Source organism: Electrophorus electricus, chromosome 3, assembly GCF_013358815.1.
Source record: "Electrophorus electricus isolate fEleEle1 chromosome 3, fEleEle1.pri, whole genome shotgun sequence".
Lineage (NCBI taxonomy): Eukaryota > Metazoa > Chordata > Actinopteri > Gymnotiformes > Gymnotidae > Electrophorus > Electrophorus electricus.
The window spans coordinates 12,383,410-12,406,449 of NC_049537.1; the positions used below are offsets into that span (position 1 = coordinate 12,383,410).

The window sequence follows — 23,040 nt, forward strand, 5'->3', positions numbered from 1 at the left end:
ATCAGAGAGATTGCACAATGCAAGATTGCATAGGGTGGGGAAAAAAAGATTTAAATTAAGGTATGGGTTAAAAAAAATCACAGACATATCCTTTAACTTCTGCAGAGAAAAAAATAAGTAAATAAAAAAACTTTTTTCCCTAAAAGTAATTCTTCCTACAATCATAAACCCGCTGACATCACAAATAAATGTACGTGAGATTTTTGTAACCACTCAGAATAGAAATAGTGTTAGTGGATCAGTTGTGCTAGGAATGAAAGAATCTGGTTCTAATTGATCAAGATCCTACATGATCTGAATGCAAACCACACCTGGTGAACACATTCTTACCGCTTAAGGTGATGGAACATGTGTCTCATTGTGTCACGGTTGGGGCATGGCATGCTGATGACCAGTGACTTCATCCGGTCTACCTTGTCCAAGTAATCTGAAATCTCTACAGGAGAGATAGAAAGACCAGTATTAGATAAACAATGCCTCTTCTAATAGCATAAACGCATAAGTATTTTCCATAATTCAGCATTTGTGGTTCCTAGTGAAGTGGGGTGTAGTTATAGGCATTTGGACTCATATACCAACTTTTATATTATTTTAATTCTTTTGAAGTAATGTCACTCACCAAAAATGAGTTAGCACACAAGTGCTATTATTCCAAAACAACAAATTCCAGCACACCCAGAAACGATGGTGCTATTGTTTAATATTTGTCTTTTAATCTCAACTGTTTGACAAGGCTATGCAACAAAAATGAAAGGCGTCACTCTTCTTATACTTTTGGGCCACACATGATTCATAAATGTATGTATCTATCCATTTATCCATGCATCCATCCATCCATACATCAGCCTCTCTCTCCTTCTCCCACTTACTGACAGTCTCGACCATGTCGTGAAAGAGTCTGTAAGGGACGAGTGGCTCTGGCAGCTCTCTGAAGAAGAGCTTCAGGGCTCCAGTGACCACGTGGATGTCCTCCCACTGTGGGTCTTCCAGGTCCACGTGCTCCACTGAGCCACATGGACGAGGCCGGGGAACCAGAGAGGATTGGGAGCAATGCAGGGAGAAAAGGTGGCCAGTCAAGGTGGGTTTAGAGGAGTCATGAGGAGACACAGAGAACAACATATGATGAGTGCCGCATTTTCTCTAAGACCCAAAGAAAGCACCGTGCTTGCAAACAAATACAGTCATATTTAGTGCAGTGGAAAGTTGCTTGGCTTGGGGTTGTAGAAGAAGGAAGTGAACAGGCAGAGAGACAGAGAGAAGACAGCGCAGCAAAAGGAGGAATATACCATGGAAGTGCAAACACTGGCCTACAGCATTTCTTCATATATTAATGTGCTATTCACACACACAGACGCATATCTAGAGGGATATTATCAAAATCTGTTCATGGAAATCAATCCCATCAGTCCCCGACAGCTAGCAACAGTGGTCTTCCTATCATCATCACAAAGTCCCATAATGAATCTTAAACACTATTCCTCTGTGAAAAGCAAAAAACAAACAAACAAAAAAACCATTTAGCCATGCAGTAATGAGCAGCATTTCCCAGTCAGCCTCCTGGAGAGACACTGGCTTAAAGCGCTTCTTAGACAGCAATGGCTGAAGCTGCTCGCTCCCAATGATATGAGACCAGGCTTTAATGACTCCTATTGTAGCTATTAAAGCAATAGTTTACCCAAATGCTAAAGTGGCTAATAATAAATGAAATCGAGTGGTGTCCAGTTAGCTTTGTGTTATTATTAAACTGCTAATTTAAATCATACTAGGTTCTCTATTTCTCTATTCTCTATTTTCAGCCCTAACCTTTTTTGAGTGAACTATTCCTTCAAGTCTTTGGCAGGTACAGGAGCTGCGGTTCCTGGACCAGTGTTTAAGGGCCGCTTTCTTCGAGATTGCAGACTGAAAGCAAAGCAGCGTTAGAGTGACAGGGAGCAGGGAATCCCGCTCTTGCCAGTTGGGTGGGCTACCTTGCACTAAATGCTCTGGGAAGAGATAGCGTCCATCTGTAGACACCGCTCGCTCTGGAAGAATAGACAGGGTCAACAGGTCACTGTCAACACATCACTGCCTTATTAGATAAAGACACTCACCCTCACACCATGATTTTGGCAGACTGTACCCGAGCATAGGAGAGAATCAACGTGAAGCACTCATGAGTGAAAACAGCATATTTCTTTGGCTCTCACAGCCTTGCTTTCTGTCTCACCATGGTTGACAGCAAAGCGTAGTTTCTGGATCACTGCCAGGTTCCCACTGACTCTGTAGATGCCATCTGTGTCTAAACCTGAAAGTGCACGTGGGCACACATACACACAAAATCAGTCATCTACTACCAAAACACTGCTATAAGTGGTTTGACGTCAGGCAGAAATAGGCATCATGGACGGAATGTGCTCAGTGGACAAACCTTTCTTCTCTACTGTTTCTGTGCACTTTCGAACAAATCGTGGCACTGTACTTTTCTCTCGCTCACACAGCACCTCCAAAGAACAGCCAAACACCTGGTCTGAGAGCACCACACACACACACACACACACACACACACACACACACACACACACACACACACACACACACACACACACAAACACACAAACACACAAACACACACACTCTATATCAGCTGCCATGCTCTACTCTTACTGCACTAAAATGAAAAACAGCATAGGAAGACTAATCAGTTGTTGTACAGGCAGGGCTTGTGTATATATTGTATAATCATCTTAAGGATGCATTATTACTGACTTTGATGTGCAAGTCATATGTAGAGTTTAAAGCTACACAGCTTATTGTCTGATTCATAACTGCAGTTAAGTAATTCCATGTAGCTCTGTTTTGTACTACCTCTGTTAAACAGCTCATGGATTAATCATTAGAAATATTTGCTCTTTTCTGTGCTTAGTACACTGAGATGTTATGATATATTAAATGACTAGGATGTTGCATACAGTCAGGTCCAAAAGTCCAGCAGAAAGACCTGTTTTTATTTATTTATCAAAAAAGCATTTTATTCAAAGAAATATCATTGAAAAATACACTATTTACTTAGGTAATTTTAGTTTTGGCCTGCTGACACACTGCCAACTTCATATTTAAAATCTGCCACACCATATATACTGCCTGGCCAAAAAAAAAGGTCATACACTCTAATATTTCGTTGGACTGCCTTTAGCTTTGATTACGGAACACATTCACTGTGGCATCATTTCCACAAACTTCTGCAATGTCACAACATTTATTTCTGTCCAGAGTTGCATTAATTTTCCCCAGAATCTTGTATTGATGATGGGAGTTTTGGACCAGTGCGCAAAGTCTTTTCCAGCACATCCCAAAGATTCTCAATAGGGTTCAGGTCTGGACTCTGTGGTGGCCAATCCATGTGTCTCATGCTCCCTGAACAACTCCATGTGTTTCATGCTCCCTGAACCACTCTCTCACAATTTGAGCCCGATGAATCCTGGCATTGTCATCTTGGAATATGCCCGTGCCAACAGGGAAGAAAAAAAATCCATTAATGGAATAACCTGGCTGTTCAGTATATTCAGGTAGTCAGCTGACCTCATTCTTTGGCCACATAACATTGCTGAACCTAGACCTGACCAACTGCAGCAAGCCCAGATCATAGCACTGCCCCCACAGGCTTGTATGGTAGGCACTAGACATGATGAGAAGTGGCTGAAGTGATGCACCCTTCTTACCCTGATGTGTCCTTCACTCTGGAACATGGTAAATCTGGACTCATCAGACCACATGACCTTCTTCCATTACTCCAGAGTCCAATCTTTATGCTCCCTAGCAAATTGAAGCCATTTTTGCCGGTTAGCCTCACTGACGAGTGGTTTTCTTAAGGCTACACAGCTGTTTAGTCCCAATCCCTTGAGTTCCCTTCACATTGTGCGTGTGGAAATGCTCTTACTTTCACTGTTAAACATATCTCTGAGTTCTACTGTTGATTTCTACGATTTGATTTCACCACACGTTTAAGTGAACGCCGATCACGATCATTAAAGATTTTTTTATGACCACATTCCTTCCTCGAAGATGATGTTTCTCCACTGTCCTTCCATTTTTTAATAATTCGTTGGGCAGTTCTTAACCCGATTTTAGTCATTTCAGCAATCTCCTTAGATGTTTTCTCTGCTTGATGCATTTGACCCTTCTGAAACAGATTAACATCTTTTCCACGACCACAGGATGTGTCTTTCGATGGTTGTTTAACAAATGAGAAGCTACTCACTGCATCAGTTAGGGTTAAATAACTTGTTGCCAGCTGAAATAATCACCTATGCAGAAATTATCCAATGGGAGGCTCTTACCTATTTGCTTAATTAAATCCAGATGGTGACCTTTTTTTGGCCAGGCAGTGTATTTCATTCAAAAGTTAATAAGCATGAGCCTGACAAACAATCTTAACTGTCGTTAGTGCTACAACTTTGAAGGAGGACTGTTGCGAGACATCTTTCTGCTGTTTGTAACAATGTCAAAGGAGCTGCGTCAAAAAGTTAGAGGTGTTTTTTTCTCCTGTACTGAAAAATTATCATTGTGCCAAATTCTTAAGCTCTTGGTAGTGGATACAGATGTTTGGATCCTACTGCAACTGTATTCTGCATAAGATTACTGGAGTTATCTTCCCTGCCATACACATAGCTGTGACAAAACTAAATTTCACACTGACAGGTTCTCTTTGCACTCTTGACAAGAAAAAAAATGCCCACTGTGGGTTTTTAATTTGCCATAAGCGTCTTTCTCATAGGTCAGTGAAGATATTCTGTACATCAGAATAAGTCTTGTTTACTGGCTTATCCATCGACCCCCAGCAATCAAGCACTTTTTGTTTACCCACCCACGCTTTAACATTTCTCCAGTGGTAGCCTTGGGGTGGCATATCTGCTCACCTTTGATAAGACCTTTCTCCTGTAGTGCCTGCAATGGAGGTCTTCTCATTATGAGTTTCTTCAGACGGTTCTTCACACGCTTCCGCTCCGAATTCTCCAAATTAGATACAGAGCGAGGGACTGAATCCACATACACACGCAGACACAGAATGAGAGAGAGAGTGATGTGTGTGAGTTTAGCAGACATACACATACACTGTGTGGGCATAAATTTCCCTAACAAATGCATACCTATTGGTACTTTAAAACTACTCTAAGTAGTTATGCATAGATTTAACTAAAATTAAGGTTAGGGTTATCAATATTTAGTCATCACGTGATAAAGTTCAACCCTAGGTCCCCATAACCTTTGTCCAGGTTTGTGTGTGTGTGTTTGTGACTAACGTGTGGTCCTGAATCCTGTACGGTTCTCTTCCTCATCTCCACTCTGATCCAGCATTTCCATGGAGCCTGCTCTCCTCAGTGAATACAGTAACACATTGTCCAGAGGATTGTCTTTATCCTAAAACACACGCACACAAACATCAAGTATACATTAATAGATATTAAGTATATATGTAAAAATATATTGGTATAATATTAATAAGTATAAAAAAAAGTATAATCTGCCATATATAGAAATATATAGTAACTATAATAAGAGAGACTCACCAATTTGTCAATGACTTTTTGAATTGTTGTGTACCACTCACTGATCAAAGAGACTGTCTCTGATTGTAGCAAAAACTCATTCCCTGTAACTGTCCTTAGCTACGTAAACACACATATACATACACAGACACACACAGACACACACAGACACACACAGACACACACACACACACACACACACACACACACACACACACACACACACGTTATACTTCACAAGGCCTAGAGGAAGTTAGAGGGGAACTAGCTGTTTCAATCACAAATAGTTCCAGTATTACTTTGTCTGAACCATTGAATTTAAGGTCAAATTTCAGCAACAATTTTATTATTCATCATTTAAAAAATGGTAAACATAGCCTGGTTGGGCTGAATGCCCACCACGCACTCTGTCTCTCACCTTGAAGACATTCTTCCTGCTGGAAAGGTCATTGGCCCAGTTCAGCTTAGCCCCTCTTAAATCCACACTGCTCTCTGGACAACTGTTACCCGGTTTCTACACATACACATACACAGAGACACACATAGACACACATAGACATACACACACACAGATACACATACACAGATACACAGTGACATTTGCATTTGTGGCATTACAAAACAGATGTGTTTCATGGAGGTATTTGAATGGTTTTCAGACATGATTCAGCTGAGGTAGCTCTTACCCAGATTTCAGGACTTTGGGTTTTGGGATCTTTAAAGAACATAAGACTGTTCCCTACCAACACCACCCAGGACAGGTTCCAGTTTTTCCTGGAAAAGAAAATTACACACACACACACACACACACACACACACACACACACACACACACACACAGTGTTATACTCATAAACGAGCATACAGAGTAAAACAATTCTGAAAGTGAAAAGGCAGGGAGTTGCAGAGTTTAGAGGCTGTGGCACTGAATGATCTAGCACCAGACAACTATGTGTGAGGAGTGGAAAGCAGACCTGAGGCAGCAGATCTAAGAGAGCAGGAAGGTACATATGGATAAGAATGGATGTGCTGGTAGGGAGTTTGACTGTGAGCAGACATGGGAAGCCAATGTATCTGACAGAGCACTAAAGAGATATGTCCAAGCCTCTTACTATGCATCGACGTAATTTATGCTGGGGATACTGGAGACATGCCATTTAGTTAGTTTTAACTGAACTAAGTCAAAATAATTTTAGATAAAAATCTAAAAGCATTTTTAATCAAAGTAACTAGAAAACACCTGCATTACAAATGTATTTTAAAGCATGTTGCTGCTACATCTTGTATTGTTGGTAAATACAGCCATAAAACCTATCGTGACATGAACCGCTTCCTTTCACTGAGTTCTTCTCAGTGAACATGCATGCCTGAGGACTTGGCTTTTTAAAGGAAATGTAAATTTGAGGGGCAGCTAAAGTGAATCCAATGCCCAGTACACATTCTTGTCCCCAGCACTTTTCAAAGTAAAGTTATGCCCATGCTGATCTGGTTATACTGCAGTTTATTTACGAGTTTTGGATGGGGCCAAAAGTGAGTTACAGTAATCTCTGTAAGAGATAATGAAAGCATAAACTAGGATTTCTGCATCATCAAGAAAGATGAATGAGCAGAGGTGAATAATGTTGGGAAGAAAATTCAAAAATGCTGTTTATTTATAGTAAGGTATCTATCTGAATAGAGAGGGAGGGATGGAGAATAGCAACTAGATTACGAACTGAATCAAAAAGAGTAACTATAACATTCTCAAGTGCCAACTGAAGATGACAAGCCTTTCAAAAGATGCCCTTAGACCCTCACAGCATGAACTCAGGCTTTTCTTTGGTTAGTCTAAGAAAGTTTGTTGCTGTCCATTTCACAGATAAAGCTAGGTAAGTCTGGAGACACCAAAGAAGAATATTATGACAATCTCAAAAGTAGCAGCCTTGTTTTCACAGCTTGTTGTCAGATCTTGTTTTCAAGGTGTTTCATACAGGCCTTCCAAACACAGGGTTTGCACAACAGCATATGGAGGATTGAAATTTCCTGCCTCTTAGTTCACCCTCAAAGACACACAGACTTGTTTGAAGAGAAGGTATGATTGGTTGGTCAGCCACATGTAAACCCAGTTAATGCTTGAAGAACAGCTCAATATGTGGTAAACAAAAGGAAAGGCCTGCAGTTATAGTTTTTGTTTACATTTATTTTAAATACTTCATTTATTTTAAATACTTCAGGGATAAGTTTAGTTATGCTAAGGGGTGGCATTAGGAGGATTGCATTAAACTTCTTGACTTGGTTATGGATATGCAGCAAAAATGCAAAATAATCTGTGTGTGGGAACAGGATTCAGATAGTTACTATGGCAACATAGTTAAATCCACAAGATACAAACAGCTTGTGTAAGCTTATGCTAAGTCATCAACTCTATAAAAACTAACACCACCTATCAACAATTCAAAATTCCACTAGTACAGGAAGTGATAAGTGCAGAAAATTAAATCCTAAATGGTCAGAGGATGAAAAATGTTCTTCAGCTTGAGGAGTAGGAAACTGAGCAGTCAGTGTTTAACACAAAACTTGCGGGAGCAAATAAGCTACATGACACCTTCTTGTTTGTTCTTATCCATCTTTTAAAAACAAAGATAGTAAGTAGAACAGTTAATGTAACGTCAACAATAGCTTTTCCTAATTTATCTATTTTAAAACATCCCTTTAAGCCATTTCACAACTGTCAAAACCTGTGCTTTATAGGTATTTCCTGGAGGGGATACTGTAAATAAAGTAGACAGGCCTTCTGCATAACCACCCCTTTATGTGGATTCAGTAATGCAGTACAAATACAAATACAGACAAAACAAATGTAGTGTGTATACCTCAGGCAAGTTGTTAACCAGGCATACTTCTCATAATTCATCTTACAGAAACAATGTGGCTGCATAGGTTTATCTTTTCCGTTTAAGATTTAAAAATAGAACTGGCCAACCTCACTGTATTATTCTGAGATTTTCATTGAAGGTTTGCCTTGAAAAAGGCTTTTCAACTAGGTACACCACAAAGTCTGTCTCACAATTTAGCTGGATAACGTAGTGATGTGTTACCAATTATGCCATAGCTCTGTCTTCAGAACACTGAGAAGGACCAGGCCCCTACAGACCAGCCCCCATAATTGGTCAGATTTCCTGTCATTTTGCTAATAGACTTACATTACAGAACCTTTCAAAATATCACCCGAAGAGGCACATAGGCACGATCTCAGAAGCGAGAACCTGCAGCCATACTAACAAACGGTTTTGATTAGTACCATTCCCAGATAGAAATATGTCCTATAGTAACCATGATTATGTAAACTAGCCTATATAAATAGGTTGATGTTTTATGTTTTATTTATGAAATGGGCTTAGATTTTATTTTTTCCATCCACATTTTTGTTATCCCTTCTCTGAAGGGTTAGAAGGGCCTGCCTACACATCACCAAGCTGACAGAGCTCACTTATGCTACAGGGAACAGACAGTGTGAACATAAAGCCAAAATGAAGATTTTTTTTGTATCTCCCAGGATACAAACCATTCTTGCCTCCTGGTGCTGTGCCAACAGAAAATTCTTGCTAACATTGCCATGGTTATAGTAGTGTTTTCTAGACGTTGTGGCAGGTTTAGGATCAATAGCTGTGTTTAGAGTGAGTCATAATTCAGTATTCAAATAACAACACAAAGATACGATTAAACCCCTTCGAACTCGTTAGTGCCACATAGGAATCTTCCTTGATGGCTTTTTAGGAAAACTCTCATCAAAAAGAGCAATGTGCAGAAAGTGTCATTTAAAGATGCATCTATTTCTAGCTGCATACTGTTAAGATACTCTTAACAGTATATGTTTGTCATTAGGCAAACATATTTGATGAAATTCTTCTGTAGTACCAAAAGTTTTTTTTGTTCAGCTACAGAAACAGAATTATGGAACATAATTCCAGATAACAAATGTTCCTCACTCCTAAATGTATATTTTGCATGAAGCACAAAGCTGTCAGATGCTGTCCAGCCTAGCATGACATTATTTCAAAATGACATACAGAATGAGTTTAATGCTGCTCAGCTGAGCTCAGGCTTATCTTGCTTATACAAAAGTCTTCCCTGCAGAAAAAGCATGCACATATTAACTGGCCAGCAAAAAGTCCTCTTGTCCTAACCTTAACAGGACTCTCGGAAACATTTCTATGACAATACTTGCTGCAGTTCAGAACAAAACACCTACTTCCACGCGCATGGCAGGGCGCAGGCATGGGACATGTGTCCTTTAAGATAAGCTTACCTCAGCTTCCTGCCACCTTCTGCTATCTTGGTCTTGTTGAGCAGACCTGCTTTTTCAAGCTCCTGCATTGAGAGTTGGAGAAATAATGTTAGTTCAAGTGCAGTAGCAGTGTGTAGTATGTTACTGAATGTAGAGGATTAGTGTATTAGTTAGACTGCAAATTTTGTGAGAAGTGGATTTAGGTGAACCTTAGTTATACCGAAAATCTTTATTTAAGCATTCTTCCACTGGAACAAAAATGCTTTATTTCTATCAATACCACTGCATAGTAGTCACAACCAGGACTCTTCATAGACAAGATGAGTGGTCGACAGATATATCGGCACACTGATGATATTTCGCTTTTTTGGGGGGAGGGGGGGGGGGGTATAAGCCAATATTGACATATTGACATAAATGAGCAAATTGCATTGGTGTTTGGTTGCTGTACTGAATATTATTGCCACTCTCATGCCATATTAAAAATCCTATAGTAAAAGATAATGGCAAATGTTTTTTTTTCTTCCCCGTCAGTTCAATTTTATACATTTTTTCAGTCTTTTTTTCAGTTCATTGCACATTTGCTGGTCTGTTTTCTCATCACTCTTGCTTTAAAAACCTGTTAGGTTTTAGGCGTTTATCTTCACACTTAGTATGCTGTACATTCTGTTTGACTAAAAAATGACAATGAGCTGACCATTTATCGCAATTTCACACCAAAAAACAGTGTTCGTGTTTTGAATGTTTCACTTCATAAAAACTGCAAACCCACTTAGGAAAGTGAATTAGTATAGTACAGCCACTGACATTTTAAAATCGTGTCAAAGAAATAGGCTACTGTTGGTGGCCAGCTAGTAACATGTTCTGGTGAAATGTTCATGTTTATCTTCATGGAAATTCTACTGCATACATAAGCACAGGTGAATCATTTTAGTTATGTGATCATTTAGGCTGTTCTTTTTCTTAAAATGGCCTGGATTAAAGAACAATCTGATACACTGAATGACCACCTTATTAGAGGCACTCATCTAGTAACACATTGGACCTTCTTTGGCTTTCAGAACTACAGCAATTCACTGTGGCATAGATTATACTAGGTGTTGAAATCATTCTCAAGGAATCTTGGCCCATTCAAAACAGGATAGCTTCTCGCAGTTGCTGCAAATTTGATGGAGGTACTGACATGCTCAACATGCTCTGAGCTGCACATTCTTTCTTGTCCCAGCACATTGTACCTCATGCTCTATAGAATTAGGACCTGGGGATTGTGCTCCTGGACCCAGTCTATGACTATACAACCCTTGCAACATGATGCATTGTCCTGCTGAAAGTGTCCTGCCATAGGGTAAAAAGGCTGCCATGAAGGAATGAACTTTGTCAGTCACAATGCTTAGGTAAATCCTACTGTCCAAATGCCCATCCACAAGTATCAGAGAACCCAGAATGTGCCAAGAAAACATTCCCCATACAATTACACCACTGACCAGTCTGAACTGTTGACATCTGACAGGCAGGGCTCATAGATTCATGTTGCTTGTGCTAATTTGTGACCCTCATAACAGCATGGTGCAACTGAAATATGGATTCATCAGTGTTTTTCCACTGCACAATGATCCAATTTTTGCGCTCTTTTGCGCCACTGGAGTCTTGCCTTTCCGTTTCCCTTAGACAGCAATGGCACTCGAAGTGGTCTGCTACTGTTATATCCCATATGCACATATAGCCCATACATGCCCGAGTTGTGCATTCAGACATGATAGTTGAAACCCCAGTGCTGTATTTGGCTGCAGTTTGCTTGACTATGCACCACCGGTTTGTCAGAGCGATCCTTGACATCCCCCTGGATATTTTTCCTCAATTACACCATTCTTGGTATACTCTCAACATCTTTGCATGGGAAAATCCCACAAGGTTGGCAGTTGAAATACTGGCCCCAGCTAGTCTAGCACTCAGGATCATGCCTTGTTATATAGACTTATATAGACACAAACTTCACGGTGTGAGGGTGTGGGGGTGTGCGGGCATACAGTGTTTCTTACCGGTGTCATTCCACCATCACTATCTGGGGAACTGTCAGTAGAAGGTGACTCCATCAACACTGGGTACTCGGACTGTTCATGGGGTTTTAAAAAGGCATTACTGAGGTCTGCCTGTGTGTGTGTGCGCCTTTGTGCATGCTTTGTACAGTCTCTATATGTTTATTTTTGTCTGTGCCTGTATTTTAGAGGTACCTGGCCATTGGAAGATATCATGTCTGCTTGGGGAGGCAGCATCATGGGGTAGGAGTGGCTGATGTGCCCCCCGCCCCCTTCTAAAGCAGAGTTTCTGTGCTGGGTGTCAGCATTGCTGAAGGAGGCAGAAATTAGTGCATCTGATGATGCTGCTCGCTGCATGATCTGCAGTATGGAAAAAATGCAGATCAGTTCCATTTAGCTCTGCCAAATCCATGTTCATACAATGTGAATTTATATTATCTAAATTCATTCCAGTTAAGTTTAGCTCAGTTCAGTTCAAGCCATACAAGTCCAATCCAATCAACTACAACATCTTTAATTTCCTTCTCACAAATCAATTAGCAATCGCTTTCAGTGATGTCTAAAACAGCTTATCAGAGAGGCAGAAACCGCCACTGTGCAGTGTGACTACAGATCAGACTACTAGGTGGCCATGTGCTCTGGATTAGAGCTCACCCCAAAACTACCCCAGAATTACTGAACCACAGTATCACAGAATTACTGAACTATCCCTTGCCACTACCACAAGAGATTCAGATTGCATGTCATAGGTAGAGTTCCTTCCAACACAATTCTCATAGTTACACAATTAGCCAGAACCCCTTCACGACTGCTGCTGACTACTGTCGTTGGACTTCTAAATAACTTAGTTTTTCTAATAAGCAAATGTACACTGCCTGGCCAAAAAAAAGGTCACACACTCTAATATTTCGTTGGACCGCCTTTAGCTTTGATTATGGCACACATTTGCTGTGGCATTATTTGCACAAGCTTCTGCAGTGTCACAACATTTGTTTCTGTCCAGAGTTGCAATAATTTTTCCCTAAGATCTTGTATTGATGATGGGAGATTTGGACCACTGCGCAACGTCTTCTCCAGCAGATCCCAAAGATTCTCAATAGGGTTCAGGTCTGGATTCTGTGGTGGCCAATCCATGTGTGAAAATGTCGTCTCATGCTCCCTGAACCACTCTTTCACAATCTGAGCCCAATGATTCCTGGCATTGTCATCTTGGAATATGCCCATGCCATCAGGGAAGAAAAAATCCATTGATGGAATAACCTGGTCGTTGAGTATATTCAGGTAGTCAGCTGACCTCATTCTTTGGGCACATAATGTTGCTGAACCTAGACCTGACCAACTGCAGCAATCCCAGATCATAGCACTGCACCCACAGGCTTGTATGGTAGGCACTAGACATGATGGGTGCCTCATTTCAGCTGCCTCTCTTCTTACCCTGATGCGCCCATCACTCTGGAACAGGGTAAATCCTGACTCATCAGACCACATGACCTTCTTCCATTACTCCAGAGTCCGATCTTTATGCTCCCTAGCAAATTGAAGCTGTTTTTCCCGATTAGCCTAACTGACGAGTGGTTTTCTTAAGGCTACACAGCTGTTTAGTCCCAATCCCTTGAGTTCCCTTCCCATTGTGCATGTGGAAATGCTCTTATTTTCACCATTAAACATATCCCTGAGTTCTACTGTTGTTTTCTACGATTTGATTTCACCACACGTTTAAGTGATCGCCAATCACGATCACAAGACTTTTCAGACCACATTCCTTCCACGATATCTTTTCCACGACCACAGGATGAGTCTTTCAACATGGTTGTTTAACAAATGAGAAGCTATTCATTGCATCAGTTAGGGTTAAATAACTTGTTACCAGCCTAAACATAATCACCCATGCAGTAATTATCCAATGGGAGGCTCTTACCTATTTGCTTAGTTAAATCCAGGTGGTGACCTTTTTTTTTTTTGGCCAGGCAGCGTATGTCAGCCAACAGAAGCCAAGTGGTATTGAAATTGCCTCACCTGACTCAGCTGCCAGTTGTTGGCATTCCGGGAACTGCAAGTGAAGTCAGAGAAGAGCTGGGGAGGGAATAACATAAAAAATGAAAATCTTCAGGACTTTACTGAAACTGAAACACAAAAACAAACACACACAAGAAGGGACAGCTGTGGTGGGCACTCACAAGAGACACCAACCGAATGAACCTGGCCATTTAAGAACAGCAGAAGAAAGGTGAGACGGAATTTCATGATTGATCTACTCAAAGAATCTAACTACCTTAAATTGCCAAACACTCAATCTTCACAAAACTGTCACAAACCTCCACAAATAGCTTTCGGAAGACAATCTCTAAATGTGTGTTGGCTCTATTTCTGGGTTCTCCTGCCTATGCAGTATGCAATTCTCTAAACAGACTGCTGTGTTAGTTCCTGCATGACAGCTCAAGTACCCATTAGAGGTGAATTTCTTCCTCATCAGTAAAAAAGAAAAAAAAAAGCGACAATTTACAGAAAGTGATCTTTTCAGTTTTCCTTCAGATTATAATCCAGTAAACTCCAACTCTGAAGAGTCAGTCCAAAGAGAATCTGCAAATCTCTTCCATAACAAATAAATTAAAAACGATCCTTTTCCTTTTTTCACCACACTGACACATTTTCAATGCAAACCAAAGGCCCCACCCATTTTTTACAACCTCCTCTTCTGTTGAAAGTTTGAACTTCCTCAATTTTTTGAGGAAGGCAGCACAATCAGCATTTACCATCTCTTTCTCTCCCCCTCTCTCTTTATCTTCCTCAACAGCACAAGGATGGTTCAAGCATACCCATATAAATCTTGTCATAGGGTAAATTCCGATTATTTGTGTGTGTGTGCACATGTGCATGAGTCTAGTTACTAGGGAAGGAACCCAGTCTAGCCTTCAGCATTACATCAATAGGCTTAATATGGATAATCTGAAGGAAATAAATAAATAAGGCATACTGTGAGGCATAGTTTCTTTTTTAATTTGAATCTGCCTTCTTTTGTAATCTGCAGCATGAGGATGACCCTCTGGGTGCTCATGCGCTGTGCTACAATGTATGTGCATGTGAATGACTGAAGTGTGTTTATAGAATAAAGGACAGCCTGGATAATGTGATCCAGGAAATGCACCACAGCTTGATCCCTTTAATTTGTGTTATAGCTCAGTTTCTAACAGAACTCTATCTAAGGGTAATAAAATCCGTTTGTATAGTGTATTTCATAAACATATGTACATGAATGCACACAAGAAGAGAAGTAGTGAGATGAGAGGCAGGGAAACCATGCACATCACCTGAACTTCACTGTCAGGCTTAATGTGAAATCCACTACGACAGAAGGCTTTTTACCTTTCAGGGAGCACCTGACCATGGAACACTGAACACGTTCCACATAGTCCAGAGTCATATTCCCTTTCTTCTATTCTTTGGATAATAGTCTGCCAGTTCCTAAAGTTGTATCTATTATTGCCTAATGCACATCTCCAAAGATTAGTGCCAGATCTGCATGTTTTATGGTTGAATGTTTCCCAGTCTCATTCCTGGCCAATTTCTATTTCCCTTGCCAAAGCCCTCTGGACAGCTCACAGCCAGCCTGATAATTAGCTGATGAGCTAAATCAAGAGTGCTAAATAAGGGAAATATACATAGTGGGAACAAGAGCCCATCAGGACAGATACTGATGACCACTGGGGTAAAATAGTCTGGCTGTGGATGTGTGAGTTCTTTTTCTCCCATCCCTATGCTGTTTCTACCTAGCCCCTGTCAAAATGTACCTGCAGAAGTGTTCCCTCAAAAAAAAAAAGACTAATGTGGCACATAGTGTGGTTGGTTTACAGCACATCTGCTTTTAACGACATACACCATAACAGCCATACCCCCTTTGAACAGGTAGATATGCAGGTACGCGGACGGTCTTACGGAACTGCTTTTACCCTATGCGTTGGCTTTCTTCCTGAGCTGTGTAGAGGAAGTGACAGGTGGTTGGAGTCACGTGAGAAAGTCTCAGCTTGCGTTACTGTAGCCTGAAAAAATGTGAACAAGAGCAGAGGCGAGCATGCAGAAGAAAAAGGTCACTGTGGTACATAATTTGTGCTCAAGATACAGAATGAAGTTTAAACTATGGCTACCCAGCAGCAAGCGACTGCGCTGTTCTGTGGGTTTGATTAGCTGGTCACCAAACTCACATGCATAATCATGCCCTGGGATTGAATAGTTACCATGTACTGTATATAATTGCTCTGGTGAACTCTGCGTGGTGGCTTCCATGAGCGCTCCTCGGTAAGGGTGTTGACATAGTAATAGCGGCCGGAGGCTGGGTCTCGGTACTGCTCCCACATTTGCAGCAACTGCAAGGGCTTCTGGTCCGGCAGAGGACAGGGGGGCTCTGCACACTGTTTTCGCTCCTGCTCTGGCAATGGACTTTTGGAGATGTAGGCCTGGGATGAAGACAGCAGGAGAAGGGTTAAGGACAACATTCTCAATCACAGGCAGATACCTAGGTTAAAAAACAACACCACCACACTAAACACAAATTTTTAAAAAATATTGGTACTCCTCCAGAAAACAGTCCAGTTGGCCATGCTGAAAGGATGCAAAATTAAGCTGCTTGATGGTCCGTTTTAGTCAATCGTCCTGTTTTCTGCCTTTTGACAGTGTCATACCATAGCTTCAACAAGCTGTTTCCATGTACTTTACTCACTAGGATGTGGAAGTGATGCCAGTAGGACGACAGTAGGAGGAATTGTTGACCTTGACTCCACCGGTCAGCGCAGACAACTTGGCAAAGGTTATCTTGTGAAATTATCTGCAGGATTTTAGCGGACTTCAAGTGCTTCATATGCTGATCGGTCTGACCTTGGATTTTAGCAATCCTTGTGCCAACAAACACTTAAAATGGCAGGACACTTAATGCAACCCTGACAATACAGCCATTGAGTCAAACCACAGAAAGACATTTCGCATTGTCATAGTCAGCTCATTTTGGACAGCTAGGCTCTGCTTAGTGCAGCACATAGCTCCAGGCAGGGTATGGTATGTCAGTTTGTAGTAGCTATTCTTGAACAGACCATAATGTAAGCTGAATGTTACCCTGCCCATTGTCTGTGCAGAGGTAGATAACAGATCACTAAACCAGCTTTGAAGTGAAGGGTAGGAGGCTCTGTCTTTCCAGACTCTTCGTACACCTGCAAGCAACATGGGGTCATCCCAGTCCCTCTGCCTATTCCACCACACTCACCCAATCATCTTTGCACATGTAATATATGGCAAGACGAATCCCACAGGATTGCACTGGGTTGCCAGCCCCTTCTAGATGTAACAACCCTTTGCAATGGAGGGTGTCCATATCCAAGGGTGTCAGACTGGCAGGTCTACATCAGGCCTATTGTCTGAGCAGGCATTGTCTACTGGTCTTCTACCCCAGTAGATACAATACTGGTTCACTGTTGAAGGTCAAATCCACCCGAGGCTAGGACTAACCATTCATCTGGAATACATTTTGGGAAGCTCTATAAGCAACTAACCTACATAACAGCCCTTTTCCACTCTGAACCCGATCCGCTCACTAGGATTGCTCTGTGACATGCTGCTGTAGGGTAGTGCCAAAGCAAGGAGTCAAGAATAGTGTCTCCCTGTGCATCATAGGTTTGGTCTTGTTAGGAGCATGCATGGCATATCACTTTTCGGAATAGGAAAAAGAATGCCATGACTAACGACTGACTCCATTTACTCTGGTGGTCTTGGTGCAAAGCAAATCCTGTTCAGACCAAGTGACTTGTTTCCAATTCCTTCAGGGAATAATGTTTGCTTCGAAAACCTTTTTTTTTTTTTTGGCACTTTCACAGCACTAGACAGTGAAATGCAAGAGTTGTGATTGTATTTCAACATGGTTTGCATTCAGATCTGACATAAATTCGGCATTTCATACATTAAACACAAATTCACATGTATTGTTTTTCTGTTAATAATGCAAGTGATTTTAAATTGATTCACTGGATCATTTTGCATTTCATTTCACTGTGTTCCCTATAATGACAGCATTTCAAAATATGCATTCATTGCATTTCAAAGTAGATTGTATTCAATTCTGACACAAATTCAGCATTTATTTAATAAATGTGAAGTCCCATGTGCTGTTTCCAGGAAAGATAGAACACTATTATGGAGATTTTGCTTTTCATTCTGGCCTGTATTCCATATGTTCCTATTGAAATGTCACGTATGTATAACATTTCACATTTTTACACTGTTTGATTGTATTTCAACTTAGCACTAATTCCTCTGCACAGAACAATACAATGAAAAAAGAAGAGAAAAAAAGTGGAATAGGGAAGATCCCTTCAGGTTCCAGCATTTGCCATATGCTGTACAGCCTTGAACTTACAGACGTGCTCTGCAACCTCTATCAAATTAATATATGCTCATGTGACAATAGATATGTGAGTATTAAGAATACTAACAGGCTAAAGCACTGCCCAGAGTGTGAAAAAAGAGGTAAAAAGAAGATTTGTGTGTGTGTGTGTATGTATATATGTATATGTGTATATATGTATATGTGTATATATATATATATATATATATATATATATATATATATATATATATATATATATATATATATATATATATATATATATATATATTTGTGCATATCTTCACGCACTAATGTAAGACTGCACATAAAAGTGCTCACTGAAATGAGGGTAGATAAGAAAATAATTGTACCATGGAGGTTGAGATGAGCACTTACAGCCTTAAACTACATTACATAATTCAGTCCTATTAAGGCCAAAAGCCTGAATGCACGTCTGAAGAAAGCACAGTACTAGCAATCACCAGCAGATGGCTGTCTCTCTAACATCACCACTCGCAGGAGAAGTTGTCTGTGCTCCTTAAAGCAGTATTTTAATGTCCCACTTCAGCAGATTTGTGTGTTCAGATAGTCCAAATCACTTTTTAGGAACTTTGTAACTTTAGGAGTGGGAAGACAGCAAGCATGCTTCTTTGGATGGACCATGCAGGCATGCTTTTTTAAAAAGGTAAAATAGTTTTGCAGTTATCAGTGTCAAGCTGAGGTAGTTATACAGTGATTTTACAAGGTAGTACAAGGATTAACTAAGAAAGTTGCCAGACCCTGAGATGAACCTCTGGAAAACTGTCTCACTGAAGGGAAAGTTCTCATTACAGGGTTGGAGAGCTTTGGAACTGCAGTCTGCCTGTACTTGACTGCAGTTTCTATAAGGAACACTCTGATATTGTTAAGGATTGAAATTTGTATTCTTCCAGTGCATTTCTGTAGCAAACATGTCCTGTACCAAACCTCTGTCATACGCATGCTACATATGGCATCTAGTATATCATTCAATTCAGTTAGATTAAAATGCATGTAGTGCTTTTTACATAATATTTACCAGTGTAGAGCAAGCCTAGATTAACAGTAATGAGAAGTACATCACACAAGATCACACAAGCAATAACCTTTACAAAAGCCAAATTTAAAAGGGGAACTCAACCTCCTCTTGCACCAGTGGATGGTGTACTATAATATGGAAAATGACTAAAGTAGGATTAAGTTGAAGGAGTAAGATTGTAAAGAGGAAGGGAGAGATAAACCAGTGGCAAATATGACCCTTACAAAAAGAGACAAAAATCTAGTCTATGTTGAACATGTAGAGCTGTCAGACAGGATGTCGATATAAAGATGGTATGAGTAGGAAACCTGTACACTGTGTGAATCTAGTGAGTTTAATTCACTAAAAGAATCACTACATAATAATTATTTCACTACAGAATATATTGTGAAGATATTATATTAGACTGCAATCTGCCATCATACAGTATGTTCTATAAGAATACTTAATTTCTCTGTTTCTAGGACAGCTTGAAAAAAAGAGAAGAAAAAAAACGTGTCATGTCATATGTCATTTCGGATTTTTTTTCTAGAGTGGAAACGGCTGTGGGCCAAATAAAAAAAAATTTCCACGATAGTCATCTTTGTTCTTTGTGTGCATGTAGGGTTATGTATGCCTATACCTAACTGTCACCGCTATGTTGTTACAAACTGAACACACACAGACACAGAGTATTCCATTGCATGTAACGGCATACGTGTCATGGTCTATAGAGGAATATTTATGAATGCAAATAAAGAAACTGTGGCATGTTGTATCAGGATGCTCACCATATAAAGACAGTAACCAAAGTGATGGCATCACTTCCCAATAGGCATTCCAAAAGAGATGCCATGACCTTCACATAAGCCGCGCGTGTGTGTGTGAGTGTGTGTGTGTGAGTGTGCCTGGCACTTTAGTGGGCACTCCACTGTGTGTTGCAGCAGAGTGGGATGCTGGGTGTGTGAGCTACATCAGCCCTGTGAGCAGAACTATTTCTGACATTTCTAAGAAACTCCCACTGCTTCAAGATTTTACCAGAATATATTTATAGGTTGGTATAAAGATTTCCTTAAAAATAGAAATCAGAAAACAAACAAACAAACAAATGGGGATTGGGTTGTCTGACCAAAGCTCCACTAGATACTTTGGTCTCACATCCACTGAGTGTGTGAGTGTGTGAGTGTGTGTGAGTGTGTGTGTGTGTGTGTGTGTGTGTGTGTGTGTGTGTGTGTGTGAGCGTGCATGTGTGTGCATTTGTGTATTGTGTGCGGGTTATAAAAACTGAGAGGGGAGATATAGAGAGCTTGCAAACTGAATGCAACAGCAGTCCCTGATTATTCATCTTAGAAGCATACAGTAAGCAGTGAAATAGTGTGAGTGAGTGAGTGAGTGAGTGAGTGAGTGAGACAGAGAGGTAGGAAGAAAAAGAAAGCACTTGATTGAATGTGTGTAGATGGAAAAGAGAAGATAACTGCCTAACATTTACATAGTTCACTACTATGTAACAAAAACAAAAAAACAGTGCCTGTAAGGAGTCATTGTCATCTACGTTTGCATGTTTACGAGTAAATGTATCACCTGGATTTGTCCGTCTGTGTGCCTGTGTGCGGTATTCGCCATGTCCCACTGGCTGTAGAACCTGCCGGGGCCTGCTGCACTCTTCCCAGGTTGCCGGCCCTCCTTGTAAGGGTTGTGGGGCAGGTCGCTGGAGCTCTGGCTGCGTGGAATTAGGCCGGTTGGTCCCGGCTGCACCACGGGCTGACCCGAGGAGGAGGTGGAGGTGTCTGAGCGGGACATGATAGGGCAGGCTCCCCCAGCTTCACCCAGTTGTGCCACATGCAGCTCTGGGATGACACCATTACAGTTCAGGTCCTCCATGGAGCGGCAGAACGCTTTAGTGGTCACTGGTGGGGAGCAGAGAGGAAAACACTGGTTGAAACCGACCTCAGAGGTACACACGCATATACAAGCACACACGCTACTTAATAGAGCTGTCAAGACCATTAGCGACGTTCCTGATCCACAAATCCACAAATCCATAAATCCATTAGAGACGTTCCTGATCCACCACAGCATGGGCAATGACACTGAATCCCATGGCTGAATGAAAGCCTGAATGGAAAAGCTAAAGGTTTACAAAAGCACCTAAATACCAAAAAAGGTTGTCAATTGTTATCAATAAAGGCATCGTGTGAAGAAGAGCAATTAATGTTTTGAGTAAATGATTACAAAGTGGGCACACAAGTATAAGTCATTGAACAGTCATTGCTCGAATGGTTTCAAGAAATGAAATGAAAATTAAACATTTTGATGGAAACCGAGCTTTTAAAACTTCCTTGAAATTACTGAAATTAATCTTCCTCATCATTAGAGAAACTAGTTGTTACTGATTTGGGGAGCAGAAAGAGACATTGTAGAAAAGGCTCTCCAAACAGAGGAAGAGAGCGAGATAACTGACTGGAAGGCTGACTCTGACAGTGCAATCTGACGACTCTTTTACCCCAGTTAGTTGGCCTAGTTTTTCACTTCACAGTACAGAGCTTGATTACAGCCCTGCCATGTTCCTTTGCAAATGCTCTGTAAACCATACTTTGTTTTTTGGTCAGGGTCATTTCATCCTGGGCTGTGATGACAGCAACAATAGTACAATAATATATATACAGTGTAGGTGGTGAACTAACAGTGAGCCCTTTTCCGTGCATCTGCCCTGAACGCACAGAACATACACTCATTCCACACATACACTATCTGACACAGACATACACACATCAAACACTATACCTAAACACTGGGTCTGCGAGCACGGGGAGAGTGACCCGCGTCCCACCAGCCTGGTGCCAGTAGGTAGGGCTTTGGTCTGTCCACCAGGCCTGGACAGGTCCAGCATGGAGATGGGCACCTCCTGGACGTAGGTGGCAGGTACGTACAATGCCTTGCCCTTGGTGCCCGTTCCGAACCTGCGCACCTGCCACCAGTCGGAGTTGGCCTTCTTCAGCAGAGTGAAGCGCTCCCCCTCCTGTATGGAGATCATCCGGCCATCCACACCATGGTACGAGTAGTCGTACAGGGCTTCCAGTATGGTGGTTCCACCCACCATTGAGCCCCTGCCCACAGGGAGGCTACGGGTGGGGCCCACGGGACTCCGACGCCAGCTGCCCGACAGCATGACTCTTAGTGGCAGAGGGTGGAGCGACAGTCGCTGCAACTGCAACTGGCACTACAGCACAGGGCAAGGAGACAGTGCAGGGACCAGTGTGCCATGCTCTGAAACACAGGGTAGAAAGAGATATTATCATTTTGAAATGTATCCACACACACACACACACACACACACACACACACAATAAAACCACAATAAAACACACACATATTTCAACCATTTCACTGCGAGTTATACTGTGTATGACTATGTATGTGACAAATAAACCAAACTTGAAACTTGAAAAGCTATTCCGTGTTCAGCATACACTTTAAATCAAAAATAAATAATGCATGGTCATAATACTAGTTTTTACTATTTGCAAATTACAATTACCTTATTACCTTCTCTATACCTCTTAATCCCTGAAATAGAACAGAAAACTCTTACTCCCCAATAAAACAGAACACTGAGATTGAAAATATGGTAGTCTTTATGGTATTCTCCAAAATAAGAATTTCTATCGATTAATGTCAGAAGCCAGCTTTGACGATACCATAATACCGTGAGACCTCATTTCAGATAGAATATACAACTCTATGGTACTCTTAAACATACTGTTTTTCGACACGTACTCCAGTAAAAGTTCAATAAAAGTTGCTAAAAC

General features: G+C 41.1%; 1 protein-coding gene across 2 annotated transcripts in view; it reads right to left on the bottom strand.

The window, feature by feature from the left end:
• Positions 1-23,040, bottom strand: part of arhgap9 (Rho GTPase activating protein 9) — a 30,524-nt gene that overhangs the window by 2,131 nt on the left and 5,353 nt on the right. The window contains exons 2-19 of one of the 2 annotated variants that reach the window (XM_035524705.1): positions 22,016-22,498; positions 20,813-21,138; positions 16,061-16,279; positions 15,776-15,865; positions 13,845-13,901; positions 12,024-12,188; positions 11,832-11,903; positions 9,814-9,875; positions 6,212-6,299; positions 5,944-6,039; positions 5,547-5,645; positions 5,280-5,397; positions 4,896-5,015; positions 2,408-2,506; positions 2,207-2,284; positions 1,968-2,021; positions 870-1,004; positions 331-436 (exon numbers count right to left, since the gene is read on the bottom strand). In XM_035524705.1, the coding sequence (XP_035380598.1) occupies positions 331-436; positions 870-1,004; positions 1,968-2,021; positions 2,207-2,284; positions 2,408-2,506; positions 4,896-5,015; positions 5,280-5,397; positions 5,547-5,645; positions 5,944-6,039; positions 6,212-6,299; positions 9,814-9,875; positions 11,832-11,903; positions 12,024-12,188; positions 13,845-13,901; positions 15,776-15,865; positions 16,061-16,279; positions 20,813-21,138; positions 22,016-22,400 (2,369 nt within the window). In that variant the 5' untranslated portion in view covers positions 22,401-22,498. The remainder of the gene's footprint in view (positions 1-330; positions 437-869; positions 1,005-1,967; positions 2,022-2,206; positions 2,285-2,407; positions 2,507-4,895; positions 5,016-5,279; positions 5,398-5,546; positions 5,646-5,943; positions 6,040-6,211; positions 6,300-9,813; positions 9,876-11,831; positions 11,904-12,023; positions 12,189-13,844; positions 13,902-15,775; positions 15,866-16,060; positions 16,280-20,812; positions 21,139-22,015; positions 22,499-23,040) is intronic. The other variant, XM_035524706.1, reaches the window with a different exon arrangement.